This window comes from Colias eurytheme, chromosome 15 (genome assembly GCF_061535395.1).
Source record: "Colias eurytheme isolate Ceu_HAF_F1 chromosome 15, ilColEury1 Martin Lab GWU primary, whole genome shotgun sequence".
Classification (NCBI taxonomy): Eukaryota; Metazoa; Arthropoda; class Insecta; order Lepidoptera; family Pieridae; genus Colias; species Colias eurytheme.
Genome location: NC_142994.1, coordinates 5,984,316 through 6,002,454, shown reverse-complemented (window position 1 = coordinate 6,002,454; position 18,139 = coordinate 5,984,316). Strand labels below are relative to the sequence as shown.

General features: G+C 32.7%; 3 protein-coding genes across 3 annotated transcripts in view; 2 read left to right on the top strand and 1 right to left on the bottom strand.

Moving 5' to 3' along the window:
• The window catches only part of LOC149902317 (uncharacterized), a 232,142-nt gene that overhangs the window by 50,114 nt on the left and 163,889 nt on the right, over positions 1–18,139 (top strand). The window lies entirely within an intron of this gene.
• Positions 3,110–4,949, bottom strand: LOC149902320 (exosome complex component RRP43-like). The gene is made up of 6 exons (XM_090109812.1): positions 4,909–4,949; positions 4,744–4,829; positions 4,496–4,670; positions 4,113–4,407; positions 3,727–3,856; positions 3,110–3,348 (listed from the first exon to the last, which is right to left on the bottom strand). Exons 2-6 carry the CDS (start codon positions 4,758–4,760, stop codon positions 3,120–3,122), a joined length of 846 nt encoding a protein of 281 aa, XP_089965938.1. The 5' UTR covers positions 4,761–4,829; positions 4,909–4,949; the 3' UTR covers positions 3,110–3,119.
• Positions 5,968–8,688, top strand: RpL31 (ribosomal protein L31). Its single transcript, XM_090110191.1, has 3 exons — positions 5,968–6,037; positions 6,178–6,411; positions 8,521–8,688. The coding sequence occupies exons 2-3, from the start codon at positions 6,188–6,190 to the stop codon at positions 8,669–8,671; spliced, it is 375 nt and encodes a 124-aa protein (XP_089966317.1). The 5' UTR covers positions 5,968–6,037; positions 6,178–6,187; the 3' UTR covers positions 8,672–8,688.

The following is an 18,139-nucleotide window of genomic DNA, read 5'->3' as shown; positions in this document are numbered from 1 at the left end:
AAATAGGGATGTGTAGGTATCAATTACGTGTTGAGCTATCAATAAGTTATGTAAATAAAATATAAATATGTATCATAGGTAAATTTTATGTTCAATATATGTATTATTAAAGAAGAAATGTATGGATAAAGTATAAATATGAAATTTTAAATTTGTTTGCCAACTGAATAAAGTGTGTTTATTCCATTTAAATATTATGTCTTGTATTAACTAGTGTTTAATTAGAATATCTGAAAAAACGTGTGGACTTCTTAAATATTAAAGTTAATAAAATAAAAGATTTAGTACTATTTTTTTTAATAAATCAAATAATAAAAGTATTTAAAATAAAACCGGCCAAGTGCGAGTCGGGCTCGCGCACAAAGGGTTCCGTAGCAGCAAATATAATAAATTACAGTTAAATCAACCTATCTCAAAAACTATAAGAGATACTTTGATCAAACCAAAAATCGTTGAAAGAGTTAATTAGCATGCATCACCTCTATTTTTTTTAGAATTTTATACCCCGTAGTTATAAAAATAGAGGGGGGGGGACATACTTTTTACGACTTTGAGAGCTGATATCTCAAAAACCGTTCACTTTAAGAAAAATGTTTTTTAGAAAACTTTATATCATTTTAAAAGACCTTTCCATTGATACCCCACACGGGTATGTACATCGAAAAAAAAAATTTCATCCCTCAGTTACATGTATGGGGGGCCCCACCCCCAATTCTTTTTTTTACTATTTAGTGTCATATTTTTGTAGCGGTTCATACAACACATATTCCCATCAAATTTCATCACTGTAGTACTTATAGTTTCCGAGTAAATCGGCTGTGACAGACGGACAGACGGACAGACGGACAGACGGACATGACGAAACTATAAGGGTTCCGTTTTTGCCATTTTGGCTACGGAACCCTAAAAAGTTTAATAAGAATAAGAAATAATTAACAATTTAAAATGAAATAATAAACAATATTAATAATTTTTTTATTAAATTTTATCAATTCTATACCTACTAAAATCTTCAAAAATCAATTTAGCGGTTAAAATATAATATCGTAACATTACATATAATTGTACATTGTACTTTACATTTACACTATATTACATTCGCATTTATAATATTAGAAAGTGTATCATACAAAACACACCACAAATTTATTTTTAAAAGAGTTTTAATTTTAAAGTTAAATAAATAATATGTTAAAATATAGTTCTTCTTGTAAACTATCGAGTACAGCGTTGGTCAAGTCACATCACTATGATCACGTGGCGGCAGTGAGGTGCGCGAAGGGAGACTTTACCCCCGCGATGTTAGATTTATTTTCATAAAAATAAATACAACAATCGATTTATCGGTGAAATGTGAAACTGAATTTCAATTTTGTGTTTTTCTAGTATCGTTCTTACAAGATCGAACTGCACATTTCACCATGTTTATTCGTAAAAATGAAAAAAATCCCTAGAGAAACGCACTTCGATAGCACTCAACCACGACTACGAGCGCTCGCGGCGGTAAAGTCGTGTTGTTCCCATCTGTGCCTACTGTTCCCACTTCGTTGTTCGCACTCTATGGATAGTATACTATTTAAGTATTTAAGTTTTATTTTATAAATAAATTGCCATAATAACGTATTTCACCAATTTCCACAATAAAAAATTGGTTGTCTGTAAAGTCGGTTTACTGACGATAGTTGAACGTGACAACGTCCGATTGTGCTTCTTTATCGCTCGTTCCGCGCTCTCGCTTGCACTTCAAACCTTACATAGAACGCCTCAGAGCGAGGTAACGCCGCATGAGTCATGTTTTTTCGTGCGTGCAGCCGGTTCTATCGAATTATAGGACGTTGTCACGTCAAAAAGGTAATGTTACTTTTTTCGGTTTTTTCGACAAAAAGTCAGTTGTCTTTTGGTCAGTGTCGTGTTACTTTTGACTATTTACCACTGGCAACACTGAATTGACATTTGACAAATGACTCTATTATAAACTCTGCAGTCTGTATCTCTGGTTATTTACGATTAATCACAACAATAAACACAATTCTAAAAATCTTAATTCTACATCCCAAAAAAATGATCTTTAATCGTTCAAAACGATTAAATGACCACATTACAGCTCATTAAATGGGTTAAACTCGATAATTAATATTATGTTTATCGTTAAACTGAGTGATTTTAAACCAAAAACTGATAAACAAATAACTATAATGTGAAAAGGAATACTACAAATTTCTATTTCTATTCCTAAGATGATATGATCGATACAAATAGCAAGTATTTGAAGTGGGTGATTCAAATTTACTTTTAAATAGAAGTTTAAAGATTGTTACTATTTGGGAACGAAAATGAAAGGACATAAAATGGATGTGGAGAAAGGAAAAATAATGTACGATTCGCCGCCTTCACAACAATCAATGAAAATAAAATTGGGTTTAACATGGAAAACCAAGCTAAAAATTGGAATTCTTATAATTATTGCGCTCATATATACCTTTGTATTTGTAAGGCGTATAATTATTCAAGAACAAAAATTAAGAAATGTCAGTGAGATGATTCAAAAAATGAAACCTATAATTGCTTCACTTTATGAAATGGATCAAAAGCTGGCCAAAGAAGTACATGATGTGTCAAAATCCTATAATATAGAAATGCAAGCGAGCTTAAAAAATGTGTAACATTCTGTTTTGAATTTGAGGAATATTTAAATGTATTTTTTATGCAACTAAGTTATTTATTAAAATATATATGCTTAATTAAGTGTGACATGTAATACAGTATTATCAGTGTGTGTCTTAAAGTGCGATAGGCAATTTTATACTCCTAAAATCTTAGAAGAGAATAAAGTATAACATATAATATTGTTTTCTAAACATTGACACAATAGAATACTAAGCAGATTATACAATTTGATACAGATTCCTAGAAAATATTTGCTAATAAGATTATATTTTTATCTTATAAAATATTAAATAATGAAAGCATATACTAATTAATAGTGATTTCAATTAGCTGTAAAACAAGGACTGTGATTGACAAATATATATTGTTCTTTATATTATCTTTTTTTTGCCCTTTGCATGAAATATATTTATGCCACATGAATTAATAAAAAAAAGAGAAAGAACTTGTATTTATTTATTGGAATCATCATTTACACATGTGTCTATAACTTTTTCTATAATCTTACTTCTTTCCTTCGCTACTTTAAACATATCTTTATGCTTCTCTGTTGTAATATTTCCCCCACCAAACTTCTGAACTCCACATAGCAGCCCTTGGTTCCAACATACTATAAGATTTGCTCCTATGCCACCACACATTTCTTCTTCATATGCTGTGGGGTCTGTCAAGACAATATTGCTGAAAAAAAAATTGGTTGCCTGTAAAGTCGGTATATGGGCGAAAGTTTTACGTGACAACGACTTTTTATGTCTGTTTCTCTCACTCTTAGGCGGGCTAACCATGCCCGAGTGGAAGGGACGCGTGCCTCTCACTCGCTCTCATTGTGAGCGCATAATGTGAGCGGAGCGTAACGCAGTTTCTTGAAGTGTCACCCGGCAAACCAATTTATAAGTCGTTGTCACGTCAAAAACCTAATTTAACTATGATGAAACAAATTTTGATATAATGCTATTCAGTTGAGTTTATAATATTATTTTCTGCTTAAATAAGCAGAAAATAATATTATTTTCTGCTTAATTAAGCAGAAAATAATATTATACATATAATTGTAAATACCTCTGAGGCGTTTGATATATCGCAAAACTTGTAGCCACTGGTAGTCCCGTAACTTTGAGAGGTTTTCTTATACTGGGGTCAACTTTGATATCCTCTGTTTCAACATCATAGTTTACAGCTGGCAAGGATACTTAGAAAAGAAGAGAACTTAGTAGTAAATTAATTTGTCTTATCTATACATAATATTTATAAATGTGCTACTTAGTCTGTGTAATTAGAATGTATAGTTGCATCAAAATTGTATATTTGAAATAGGTATTAACCATAAATAAGTACCTAAAGATTTTGTTGTAAAAAACTAAACTATTTGAAGAAAATGTTTTTCTATACTTAGCCACTTGTATCTAACATAACGAGATGAGTAAATGAACATTTTATTTACTTACATGTCTTTAAACTGGCCATTAATGTAGTTATACAAGCATCAACAACGCTACCATCATTGTCTAAGCAAACCATATCACAATATAGCACCCAAGCTAATTTATCAGATACTATGCATAAGTCCTTCAGATCTATACATTTTGAATTTATTAATATGTCATTAACAGTATTGCTAACAACTTGTGCATGATCAGATGGCGGCCCAGGTCTAAATTTTGATGAGCATAGAGGCAGTAACTCTACATTTGTAACAAGGAAACCATTGTCTGGTTCCTCTGCTTTAGGTGTTGCTAATTCCTGAAAAAAAAGCAGTTACGGTAACTTTTATCATATATTTTATAAAAGATATATGACCGATACGATTATATGACAATCTAAAACTTACTAAGGTTATTCCACATATCACTGTTGTGTTTCCACATTTGACAACTGCAGAAGCTTCTGATGTTTTTATTGCATTTAAATTTAATTTAATACTCCGCTGTTCATCGAATTTCCTTCCATCAGGCCGTACATTTCGTGAAATGTAATCATCAAAATATTTATTTGGATGAATTAACCTGAAAATAAATAACTATTTATGAATTGGTCCAAACCAAACCTGATTTTTTTTCTGAGAGAGATATGGCTTACTTATATATATCAGTCATGTTTATAGTTCAATGTTAAATATTCTTAGAAAAATATATACGTTCAATTAAATTTTTGAATTATTTTTAATTCAATTCAATTTATTTTATAAATGGCAGTGCTGCGTTGCCACAATTTTGCCAATGTCACGTTGTGGAATTATTTTTATTTGAGGTCTGCTTTGAGCGTCGTTCTTTTACACACTTACATGACACTTACACATGATTTTGACAGTTGACAAGACCACAGATGGTATATACTATGAGTATAAAACGGAGATCACAGGACACAGAGCGAGCGCGCACGAGCAACTTTGTCTCCGCAACTATTTTGTCTCTCCCATCAATTTGTATGGGGAGTTGCGTCGCTACGTGCGCGCACTTTCATACTAGCCCATAGGTGGGAGAGACAAAATAGTTGCGGAGACAAACCCCGTTTTCCAATTACAGCACTAGAGCGCATTATGCGGCATATTGCTTAACGTTGAATGTTCCAACTACAGCAACGCTTCGCACAATTGAGCACTAGAAAAAGAAATGCGCGTGAATTGATGCGTGCAATCGATTTATCGTTAGTAATTATTAATAGTTGGAAAAAATTTTTAAGCTTTCGTTTCATTGTAGTTTTTTCGAATTTAATCAAAGTTAATTAAAATTGTGTTAAAAAAATAAATATAAGCATGGATGAAGGTACAAACATTGAAAAAAATGTTAATGAAATAATCAAAATCCAAATTACTTAAAATAACCGTAAATATTTTTCGACCAATTATTATGTATACTACTTTATTTACACATTAATGAGGTTATTGCTAACTCTAAGAATATATTTTTTTTCAACACTGAACTTAGCGCAACCTGCTGGTGCGTTTCACGTTCCAATTAAGCATCAGCATAATTCGGCATTGTGCGGCACTGAGTCGCATTATGCTCTGTAATTGGAAAACAGCCAAAGTTGCTCGTGCGCGCACTGTCTAAGAAATCAGAATTGCCATTCAACAACTAGAAAAAAAAATAAACAAAATACTTTCTCTTGAAAATATAAGATAAGTATAGGGTTCTGGCTTGGTATTATTAGTCCACGTATAGTCAAACAGTTTGACTCAGTTCGACTGTCGTGAAAGAGCCGTTGAGAATAGAAATCACAATAGAAATATTGTATGACTTTGATGTGTGAATTTTTTTTAATGGCAAGAAGATATGACTATTTGCCATATTGTTGTCATTTGTCATTTTTGATATTTTCATTTGACATTTGACTTTGACGTTTCTTTTTGCATCGGCGTTTGATCGCTAAGGTGTGTGTGTGTTATATTTTAATCCATTTTAATCTAAAATAAATGGTATTTTAAAATAAAGATACTATTCAATATGTGTTTAAAGAAAGGTGTGGTAAAGTTATAAACTTATATTTATATAAACCATACAACAATTTCAGATTGTTTACAATGGCCAAACCAAAAGGAGAGAGGAAAGGCAAATCTGCCATAAATGAAGTTGTAACTCGTGAATACACAGTCAACTTACATAAAAGGCTTCATGGAGTCGGATTCAAGAGACGTGCACCTCGCGCCATCAAAGAGATTCGTAAATTTGCTGAAAAACAAATGGGAACCCCTGATGTACGAGTAGACACAAGATTGAACAAATATCTGTGGTCTAAGGGAGTGAGGTGAGTGCTTTATCCAATTAATGTTTAAAACTCTTTAATTTTTTTATTGAATGAAACAAAAATATTTTGAAGACTTATAATACCAATATTCAATATCATTGAAATTGAGGTTAAAACATGGTTATAATCATGTTTATAGATATTCTGCTTCCTGCTGTAGGTATGTTTCAAAGTTAATACATACCTTTATACATAATTGATTCATGTTCATGAATTACATGTTATATTTTAATCGAATTCAAAATTATATTATAGCCAAGGCAAAGATTAGGTAAATAGTAAATACAAAATATACCAAGTTTTAGTGCACCTTTTAGATAAGTACCTACTCCGTAAACCACTTTATTCCCAGAATTGTGCGATAACTATAATTTAAGTATAATCAATTACAGGAAACTCCTGTTTATGCGAAACGATTGAGACAAAATACTTTTTTATAGTTGCATGCAGTTTCTTGATTACTCTTTCTATTATTTATGAAACAATTCTTTTGAGAACCAATACAAAATATGCATTGAATATATTTGAAGTTATTTTGAGTTTTGTCCATAAATTAATTAAGGCTCTTTTACATTGTTAAATGTACAATATGTTTACTTCTAAAATTTAAACTTTTGGAACAACATTCAAACCTTTATATTTCTATGTCTAATGATAGTTTTGCATTTTTCGCAAACTGACACAATGAAAGTAAATTCCCAAGGGAATGAGAATCTTCACCAATCCCTTCTATTTCCGGACATAAAAGTCATTCCATAAAGTTGCTCTGTTTCTAGGTGAGAAAAAAAAACACACTTTTGCATTTATAATATTATAAATGGACTAGCATCCCGCCCATGGCTTCGCCCGCTTGACTCAAAAAAATAAACCAAAACCTTCCTCGAGAATCACACTATTAAACAAAAAAACGCTTCAAAATCCATTGCAAAGTTTTAAAGATTTAAGACTTTATACACAGGGATATCGAGACATAGAAAGTGACTTTATTTCAAACTAATGTATTGTTTTGCTATCCAATACACTGAGGTGATAGAGTGATTTAATCCGTCAGTCCTCGGATCACAGACACAATAGAAAATCTATTGTGTCTCGGCCCGATCGGGCCGCTCGGTGGTCAATGGGTTAATTATGAATACTTCATTGTTTTTGTAAATTACATTACATACACAAATATTTGAGCTTTTACTTTTTTATCATTTATAAACTGACTGGGATACCTACTTTTTCAAATTAATATTACTCATGTTACATTTTTACAAATTCAGCGTTCTTTTTCGTTAATTTAATCCGTCAGTCCTCGGATCACAGACACAATAGAAAATCCATTGTGTCTCGGCCCGATCGGGCCGCTCGGTGGTCAATGGGTTAATAATCTTAATAATATAGATTTTTTAATTCAGTTAAAGTACATTAGTAATAATCCGACACAAAAATGTAAGTTTGTTGTAGAAAGTAACATTTTTAATATGAACAATCTTCAATCAAGTTTAATAAACATATCTTTTTTTGTGTCATAGACATAAGACAATAAATATTTAAATAAATAAATATTTCAGAACAATTTTCACACACGGCATGTTCTGATCTCATACTAAGCTTTCGCATGTGTTATGGAAACCAGATGGCTTATAAACATACATATATAATTATAAATAAATACTTATATAGATCATTAACACCTAGACACAGAGCAAACATCTATGTTCATCACACAAATATTTGCCCCGGGTGGGAATCGAACCCACAACCTCTGGCTTGGAAGGCAAGGTCACCAACCAAGCCAACCGGTCAGTCAATAGTGTTTGAAATAAAGTTAAAATTTGTTTATATCATACTAGATTTCAGCCCGCGGCTTCGCCCGCGTTTTCAAAGGAAAACCCGCATAGTTCCCTCCCCGTGGGATTTCCGGGATAAAACCTATCCTATGTGTTAATCCAAGTTACGCTCTATATGTGTGCTAAATTTCATTGTAATCGGTTCAGTAGTTTTTACGTGAAAGAGTAACAAACATCCATACATCCATACATTCATACTTACAAACTTTCGCCTTTATAATATATAAAAGATTATAATTAGTAATTACTAAATTCTATATTTCTTTTCTTTCAGAAATGTACCCTTCAGAGTTCGGGTAAGGCTTTCCCGCAGACGTAATGACGATGAAGACTCCGCTCACAAGCTGTTCACTCTGGTAACATATGTTCCAGTTGCATCAATCAAGGGTCTGCAAACAGAAAATGTGGATGCTAGCCAAGAATAAATAAGTTAAGCTTAAAATGTATTTGATTTCATTAGGCCCATTCCTTTATGAATCATTATTAAAAAAAACTAAAATATAACTTTTATAAGCTTTGGTGATACATATTTCCAAAAAAAAAAAATCAAATAAAGTAATCAAGCAAAAATGCTTTAATAGTTTCTATTCATAAAATAGGTATGTAAACAGTTAAATACCTACACTACAAATCATTCTTTTACAAAAATAGTAAGTTATTAAAATCATAAGAATTAATATTTTGACCACATAAGAAAATTTAATCATGGACAATAGTATGTAATGTATTAAATAAATAAAATCAGAAGTAAATGACACGTAAACAAATTTTTTCAAGTGCTTGTTGGATAGCTATAGGTATAGAAGAAAGAAGTCGCGTACCTGGCAATGCGGGCACTATTGACTAATGAAAACGGTTCCCCGATTGCCCCGTGTCGTTTCAGAAATCTCTCGTAATCGACTATGTATAGACCTTGTATCGACTATCGACTATTGAAACTGCATTAGTTCCGAATAGGCATGACGACAGTATCCATAAATGATCGTATTAGTGTTTTTAAGGGAAAATGTATAATAAATAAATTAAATATAGCGACTTAGAAATCTTAAAAACATTAAGATTAATGAGATTATCAATAAAATAAAACATTGAAATTCTGAAGTTCGCCATTTTGACTAAAACACGCGTGACGTCACGCATAAGTAAACAACTCACGTCAGATGTATTTTGTTGATATGAATATGTTGAGAATACGCATTTTTATTTATTTTCTATTGTTTCACGTATGCTTTATCGACTCAGAACAGAAATATAATTGCGAATTCACGAATACATGGTTCGGGATTCTCCGCGCCAACTTTATACAATAATTTCTTATTATTTTTTCGCTTGAAATAATTACAAACACATTTTTGAGCATTATTTTTATGTGGATTCACACTGCAATACTGCACACCACTTATAAACTTTGTAATTCGTTTCTATAACACATATTAAATAAAGACTTTTTTAATTTTCTTCGCAATGCGTACAAATAATTACGTATTTACCAAAGTTTGACGTCACGCCTACGCCATGACACCTGCGAGCTGTTTTGGCACAGATATTAAATATTTTTTGAAAAATGGCTTTAATCTTCGTTAAATTTAAGTATATTACCGAAATATAGGGTTTTTCTTGTATAGTAAACGTATACACACATTATGGAAGAGAATTTCAAAATCTTTCGTCATGCCTATTTCCCCACGCGCCAAAAGATCCTGAATTAATTTGTTTTGTTTGTTGTCTTAATTTTCTTTTGAATTAATGGAATATTATAAATATATTTTTTTCATTTACGTAAATCCAGACGGTTATAATTAGTTATGTATGAATAGTTCGTTAAAAATTGCAAATTTGCTGTATTAGCGGATTAATAAGATAACCAATTTATATTATGTTGACAAACAAATCAGATAAGGTGAGGCGTTTGTTTATTAATAGTTGTATGAAAAGCTTAAAGGAGAATGACCACGGGTGGTATCGGTAAAATTTTAGTTGTGCCACGTATTCGTGATATTGTTAATTCCTATTTGTATTATTTTATAATGAACAAATGTATCACTATTAAGTCTTAATTATACCGGATAAATTGAAATAATAGTAAAAGTTTGTGTTTTGAAACATGTATGACCACGTATGGAATCGGTAAAATACTAGTTGTGTCACATGTTTGTGATATTGTTAATTCCTATTTGTATTTATAATGATCATATTTATCACTATTAAGTCGTAATTATACCGAATAAATAGAAATAAAAGTAAAAGTTTTTGTTTTGACACATATATCTATCTCTCTTGCAAGCGTCCTGCGTCATCTGTCATTGTGTTCGACGCATTGTTCGACGTTATTTATTTTGAAATAATGTTTATTACGATTTACTTTTCACATTTTTGTCTTGTAAATTAAAATATTACCTATGTAATAAATGTAAAACTTAACGTTCATCGTTAGTTTAAACTCGATAAATTATTTTTTTAAAGTGTTGAATAACACTATTGTTTTATTTTATTGTCGCAAACTGCGGCTTATTTACATAAAAACTTTAATCGTTTCTAAAAGTACTAACATTGAGCTATATTTCATCTTGACACAATAAGTTTGATTGCGATACCAAGTGCCATAGTAACTTGGGCAATCTCCTTTTTCAAATATATACAATTAGGTATATGAAGAATAGTTAGATACAAAAATGAAGTAAACTTTTTTCAATAGCTTGGAGTTATGCTCGACTTGCCGGTGCAGCAGCTCGTCCGCACGTATGAGCGTGAGAAACCTAGATTTGAAGACGTGTTTGTGGTCATCAAATGAAAAATTTCACGTGACAAATTTTGTTTTAAGCTGTAATTACGTTTTTTTTAATAATTATAATGATCAAAGGAAGGGTGCATACTGCATAGTAGTGTTAATTTTATAGTAATGTACTTATTTTTATTTTTATTTTGAGGGTCCATGCCACGAAAGTGTTATTGAAATAAAGCACCAAGTCGATGTTACCTGCAGGGTACTAATTAATCAAACAACATAAACCTTAATGTTAAAATAATGCTAGTTAACAAATTGGTACCAAAAAGGAAACCTGCGCCCAACTAATTACTCATATTTTATGAGTGGGTTCCGTTATTAATGTCATGTAATTCATAATTACTAAAATAATAATAATTGGTAAAACAGCAGCTGGTGCGTGCAAGTGCGTATTATCTAATTATACGTGTAATAAACCTGTGAATGTTACGGCCTGTTATATGTGAAACCACAGTAGCTGCGAGCGACATCGTGTTGCGTGAATATTACGTGTTTGCGATTTTAAATGCGCCAACATTCTAATACATATTGGCAAAAATAGCCTCTTTATTTATCTTACTTATATATAATCTAAAATTTGCCAATGACTTTTTTAAGACATATTTTTTCCGCCGTCCGCGTCGTTCATTGTTTGCACGCACTATCAAATGTATAACTATACCATAAATGTGTATAATCATTTAAAATACAAACAGGAGCCAATTCTTTCTCAAAAGTTGGTAGCATATAAAAAAAAAAGTTATGTGGTAATAATATATATAAAAGAAAATTTTTGGACAATCAAAAACATTATACCCCAGCCACACTATGCTACTCGTCCTGCTACTCGTGCTGCTCCTCGTCCTGCTCATCGCGCTGCCGCTCGCCTCGATATTGCCGTCTGGCCACACACTGCTCTACTCGCGCGATTAATCGCGACGCTCTTCTAGGGATGGGTCGTCGACGTATTTTTCATCAACGAGACTAGATAGTTAAATGTCGTTCATCAACTAGTCATTCAACTAGTTAAAATCTTCGACTAGTCCATGTGTAAAATAAATAACTATTATTAAATAAATTCTTAAAACAATAAATTCTAATCTCAATAAAACAATTAATAAATATTTATGCTTTCTTACAAAAATTATACTCCCTAAAAAAAGTATTACTAAAAAACTTATTATCGTTTGTTTTTATAGTTTAAATTCAAAACATTGGTCTTGTAAACCAAAAATATTTTTTTTAAAAAACTTCAAAGAAAAGAATTTATTCTTATCAATTCTTATTGATAAGAATAAATTCTTTTCTTTGAATTCTGTTTAGCCGTTGAATTCAACTAGTGCATTGGTGAGCGATGGACTAGTCGAATCGTTGAGTGTACATATAGACGGTTAATTTAACTAGTCCGTTGATTCCATGACGCCCATCCCTAATTCGCACTCGTATTGCCGGTCCTTTGACTCGCGCGCAAAAGCCGACAGCAGTGAGCAGGACGATGAGCACGACGAGTGGCATGACGAGTAACGTGGCCACACTACGTCCCTGCCTACTTCCCTCGTCACTTCCCATACCACTCGTCGAGTCGTGTGGCTGGGGCATTAGATCATGAGGCGGGAATCCAGCCTCTTTCGTCGGCTATCGTCTTCAGAGTTTAGACTTCCATTCTACCTATATCTATAAGTAAAAAGATAGCTGGATGCAATATTGAATAGACAAATAAGTAGCTCAATGGTTGCACTGTGAAAGAAAGAGAGTTGCAATAAAAGTTGTAAATATACGTTGCATTTGCTTATATTAATACATGTTTATCATTGTTGACTGTTGTGAATTTTATATATGAAATCTGTATGTAAACGTGAATTTGATATTTTCTTTGTAAAATTAATAGTTACCTTTTTTTAATATTACAAACCGTACCTAAAGCACACCCCGGACACTCCATACAAAATGATCGTTTTGACAGTCACACTGTAGAAACTGCAAATGTGTGTGTTAACGCTTTATGGTTGGCACATTTGTGACTAGCGTAAAAAAAATTCGCGTTTTTCTGATGAAATACATCCGTAAACAGCACAATATCTAACCATTTTCTACGAAAAACGATAATCACAAATCCAAAATAATAAAATTACTTTAAGTCAATTTGATTAATGTTGTCAATCTTCGTTGCGTATCGTCCTTGCAGAAAAATATGGCCCATTTTATGTCTGATCGCGCGGGGGTGAGGTAAGTTTAATTTTGGCGGGAGGCGGAGAGTGTCCGTTCTGTAGCGTTTAGCTACTATTATGTATTCTGTGCCTAAAGACTATAGCTTACAAGTCATACCTAGGATGCCTGAAACAAACAATCAGCTACGAGTAGGTAGGTATACAGGGTGTAATTGTTAAGTGTGCACAGGCGATTATTCCGTAACAATTGCAGATATCAAAAAACTTTAAACTGATATCGAATGCCCTTTACCTAATGAGTAAAATGACAATAATATCTTTTTAAAAATAAAACGGGAAATATCCAAAAAAATTACATCAAACCCGCCCAACAACGCCCAACAACTTAACGATTACACCCTGTATACAGCGTATTTTCTGCATTCGGATGCAATGTTGGCGAAAGCCAAATATAATGTCTATTCTCATGGGGCCTTTATCGATAGTAGGTATTGCACGTTAACGTAACGCTGAAGGGATAGAATCGTGTGTTAATTCATTCTGCTAACAGCTTTACTTAGAGCGTGTCACCGTTTGCAGGATGTGGCGTCGGAGGTGTAGGCCTGTCAGCCGCAACGCCAACTATGCGGTTTGCTTCCATTAGTGCGCCTAAATTCATTACAAAAGACATTTCACTACCGGCGTGTCCCTTTTGTTTCGGTTCGTACTAGACGATACTTTGTTGTGATACCATTGTCTATACTTAAAATAAAACATGAAGGTATAAAATAGCAAAACTTGTGTCTCGTACTGGTGTAGGTACCTAAGTATTCATTAGGTGTATTTCATATCCTTTTCATTGATCGATTTTCTTTCCGAGCACCTAACGGAGCTTGCAGTGACTTTTTATTTGTTCCTACCAAATAAACCCGCGTAGCAATAGAATCATAGAAATTTATAAGCCAGCCATAAAGAGTGCAAAACTGAAACTTATACATAATAAACATACACGTATATAGTATAGGTGGTATACATTAGTTAAGAATTCTGGTTAAAATTATATTTTACTAGCGACCCGCCCCGGCTTTGCACGGGTGCAATGACGGCCGGCCGGTACCGCCGCAAACGCTACGTCCCGCAATTTTTAAATCTGTAATGCCGGGTCCAGACTGGTGAAACGTAACATGAAATGTAACATGCAATAAAAGAATTCACCGTCCGCATTGCTGCAATGTATCATGAAAGGTAACACACTTTGTAACAAATTTTTTGATTTGTCGGTTTTTCGACGAACCAAAGGGGCAAGGAACACGAATACGGGAGGTTCGTAGTGAATGCGCGTAGAGCGCGCTATGCGTCCACGCTTGCAGCGAACATGCAATGAAAGGCAGAATGTTACATTGCATGTTACGTTTCACCAGTCTGGACCCGGCATAATATCTTCGAAAATATTCACTTAAATAATACCTACGGTGTAAAGGACCATATAGATCAAATGACAAAAAAAAGTTATTGTGGGTTATCCATATCGTATAGGAGCTACCAACGTTGACAAGAGAGCATTTTAGTATATAATTATGTAGTTGGTTCTTTGATATACTGTTCCTCTTGCTATTTCGGTTAGAGTCCGGGCTGTCTGGCTGGTCGCAGTGGTTGCGTTTATTAGTGCGCATCTTATCTGGCATCTGCACAGGAAAATATCCTTAATTTAAAGTCATTTTTTAACGCGTAATTTTTAATCTTTTGCTTTTAGATCGATCCATGAGACATAATTTTTTTATTGCAAGACGTTTTTTTCGTTGTTAAATAGGTGCCAGACGCAATTTTTTATTTCAAAATCATTAAAATGTCATCGAAATAAGTGAAATTCCATCAGCATTAGTCCCCGTGAAGGATATACTATGTATAATATTCATTTTACTATTTACAATTTTTTTGCAACAATCTACCATGGTGCCTCCTTTTCCCAACGAACCTCAAATAGGACGTTAATGTAAACTTGATAAAAACCAAATATCATCAAATTCATATTAATACCCAAAAGTGTAATAAATATGAAACCATCTATTAAAAATATTAGTTTACTAATTATTCAATATAAGTATTAAAAAAGGATAATATAATATAAGTAATAAAGTTATTACTTACCTTTTAAGCGGAATCATGTTGATGTAATTTCACTTATTTCGATGACATTTTAATGATTTTGAAATAAAAAATTGCGTATGGCACCTATTTAACAACGAAAAAAACGTCTTGCAATAGCAAATTTATGTCTGATGGATCTATCTAAAGGCAAAAGATTAAAAATTACGCGTTAATAAATGACTTTAAATTACGGATATTTTCCTGTGCGCACTAATAAACGCAACCACTACCGCCAGCCAGACAGCGCGGACTCTAACCGAAATAGCAAGAGAAACAGTATATCAAAAACCCAACTATACTAAAATGACTTTTTTTAAAACCTTAATAGCTCCCGTACCAATAAGAGATAGACATATACCATCGCGGACTTTTCTGTAGACCTTTTCAATGTGTACAATACTTAGTACATTATTTTGATAAAACTCGTAGGGTTCAGCCTGCGTTTGCAATGTAACCGGAAAAAATGTAATTATTTACGACATCACATTAGAAACCTCAAAAATAACAGTACTTCTCCACTATTTAATGGATGTTATTATACATATAAAGCTTCCTCTTGAATCACTCTATCTATTAAAAAAAACCGCATCAAAATCCGTTGCGTAGTTTCAAAGATTTAAGCGTACAAAGGGACATAGGGACAGAGAGAGCGACTTTGTTTTATACTATGTAGTGATTGTAAAAAATCTTTTTTTTACCAAATTTCGTGACGTATAAATTTTTTATACTTACGTATAAGTGAAACAATGTGTCGAACATAATTTAAGCTTCGAAAAATTTATCATATTATAGGTAATGTGAAGTAAATGTATAAAAATAACCTGAGCATCGTGTTGAATGCCAATGTTAAGCTCGTAACTCGTGAATAATAATAATCGAATGATTACGCCCGTAGCATGCATGCACGTAGCACGCGCGGGGCATTGAATACATGTTTACATTTTCCTGTAAACGAGACTTTATTGTTTGTGTTTCATCGTAACTTCAATTTTCAATGTAGTTCGAATAAGCTCCGTAATACTTGTATTTATAATGATTACCAGTGTTTTTCAGAAATAAATGCCTGATACTATAAAAATGGTTATTTTCTGGCTATGAAGAATCTTTTTATATATTATTGTCTTAAATACGTTTCGACAGCTCGGATATTTATGATTTGTTTCCAAAGAATGTTTTGAACTTCCTTGGGATATAAAAGTTGTAATACGTTACATCAGGATTGGTTTTCAGTAGCGAGGAGTGGCTATATAGGAGGGTTACGGAGGTATTATCTCTCGCGCTTGACCGAGCTTCGATTACAGCTTCCACGGCTCCTAAAGCCTTGTTAGGGTCTAATGATATGAGAACAACTGAAATATCTACTTATTTGTGCTATTAAACCAATCGATAGCTCTCGACAAGAAAAGCTTAGGGCAGTTTCAGTCATTGATTCATACATATTATATTCATATATATTATACACATGTTTTCAAACAAGCATATTGACTTCTCCGTTTATATTTATTTTATTGACGATATATATTTAGACATACCTAATATAAATGAATAGATTTCTTATCTTTGACTTTCTCTCGTTGACTACATTAAAAGAAGAGACAGCGATCGCCGATCACACATATTTTGCTTTGATGTTTTTAGATTTTGACAACCCTGAGAAATAAAGATTTTATAGAATAGCTAGATAAAACTTTGTATACTTACATTATTATTTATATTAACTACTTTTGTGTAGGATTCCACTTTAGACAATGTGCAATTCGAAACCTCGAACATTTGAATGATTTTCACAGGAATTATTTTAAATCGTAAGGCGGATGGACATTTGTAATAATTTAGTAAAAGATGACCTTCGTTGGATTTCAGTGTAAGATATGAGAGGGAGAAAGGTGCAGGGAAGACAATGTCGTACATATTTTAAGCGGGCACGCCCCCGTTCGCACAAAGGCGTAATTTATAGGACCGCGCGGAGACGGGCGCTTGAGTTATGTTTCGACGATAGCGACGAGCTTTTAACTGCCTAATGGAGCGATTTACTAAGACTACCTTGCGCCTATTCCCGCTATTTACTGAGGGGCATGTATTTAATTGGTTTAATAAGCATATAGAAATGATTTATTGTTTTTTTAGCATTGTTTAACTTCATGCTGTTTTTCTTATGAAATATTGAGGAAACATAGTCAAAAGCAAATATTATTATGCGTATAAGATTTTGGTGAACTTTTTCATTTCCATATTAAATGCCACTATGTAAAAATTGATAGTAACGCTAATTAAAATAAGTTATTGTTTATTAGCATACTTACGCGCTGTATGAGCTCTTGTGCTTTATATAAATAATCAAGTCATCGTCTCGATAATATTAAAAGTTCAATTCATAATACAATTGTAAAGATAATAAAATAAAAGCAATTTTCATTGATAGTGAAAAAGATGGTTGTGGTTACGAGCGCTGGGAGCTGGAGGCGAAACGTAGAAAGTTTTTCAATAAAACATAGCCCTAAGAGACAACATTTCAATGGAGCGGCACAATGTTTACGGCTGACGCGACCGCTGCGTCCGTCTCAAGGCTTACTGCAAACAATCCAATCTAAAGGTATCGATCAAATTTTACTAACATATTCCCTCATGCACAATTTTAACACTTTTTGTCTTCAACGAATTGGCCGCTACGAAACTATAACGTGTTTGCGTTAAACAGACAGAGGCAGAAATGTAGTAAAATAAAAGCTTTTCCAATAAAAATATTGATAAATGAATACTCACATATTTTTCAAATACATTAATAATTGTATTTCTCGAAATTAAATGTTGTATCTTTATTGTTTTATTTAGTT

Coding starts and splice junctions, on each gene's coding strand:
- LOC149902320 (XM_090109812.1), bottom strand. Junction 4,408..4,495: donor TGATATGTGGAATAACCTTA/GTAAGTTTTAGA, acceptor CTTTTTTTTCAG/GAATTAGCAACACCTAAAGC. Junction 3,857..4,112: donor AATGGCCAGTTTAAAGACAT/GTAAGTAAATAA, acceptor TTCTTTTCTAAG/TATCCTTGCCAGCTGTAAAC.
- RpL31 (XM_090110191.1), top strand. CDS start 6,188: ATGGCCAAACCAAAAGGAGAGAGGAAAGGCAAATCTGCCATAAATGAA. Junction 6,412..8,520: donor CTGTGGTCTAAGGGAGTGAG/GTGAGTGCTTTA, acceptor CTTTTCTTTCAG/AAATGTACCCTTCAGAGTTC.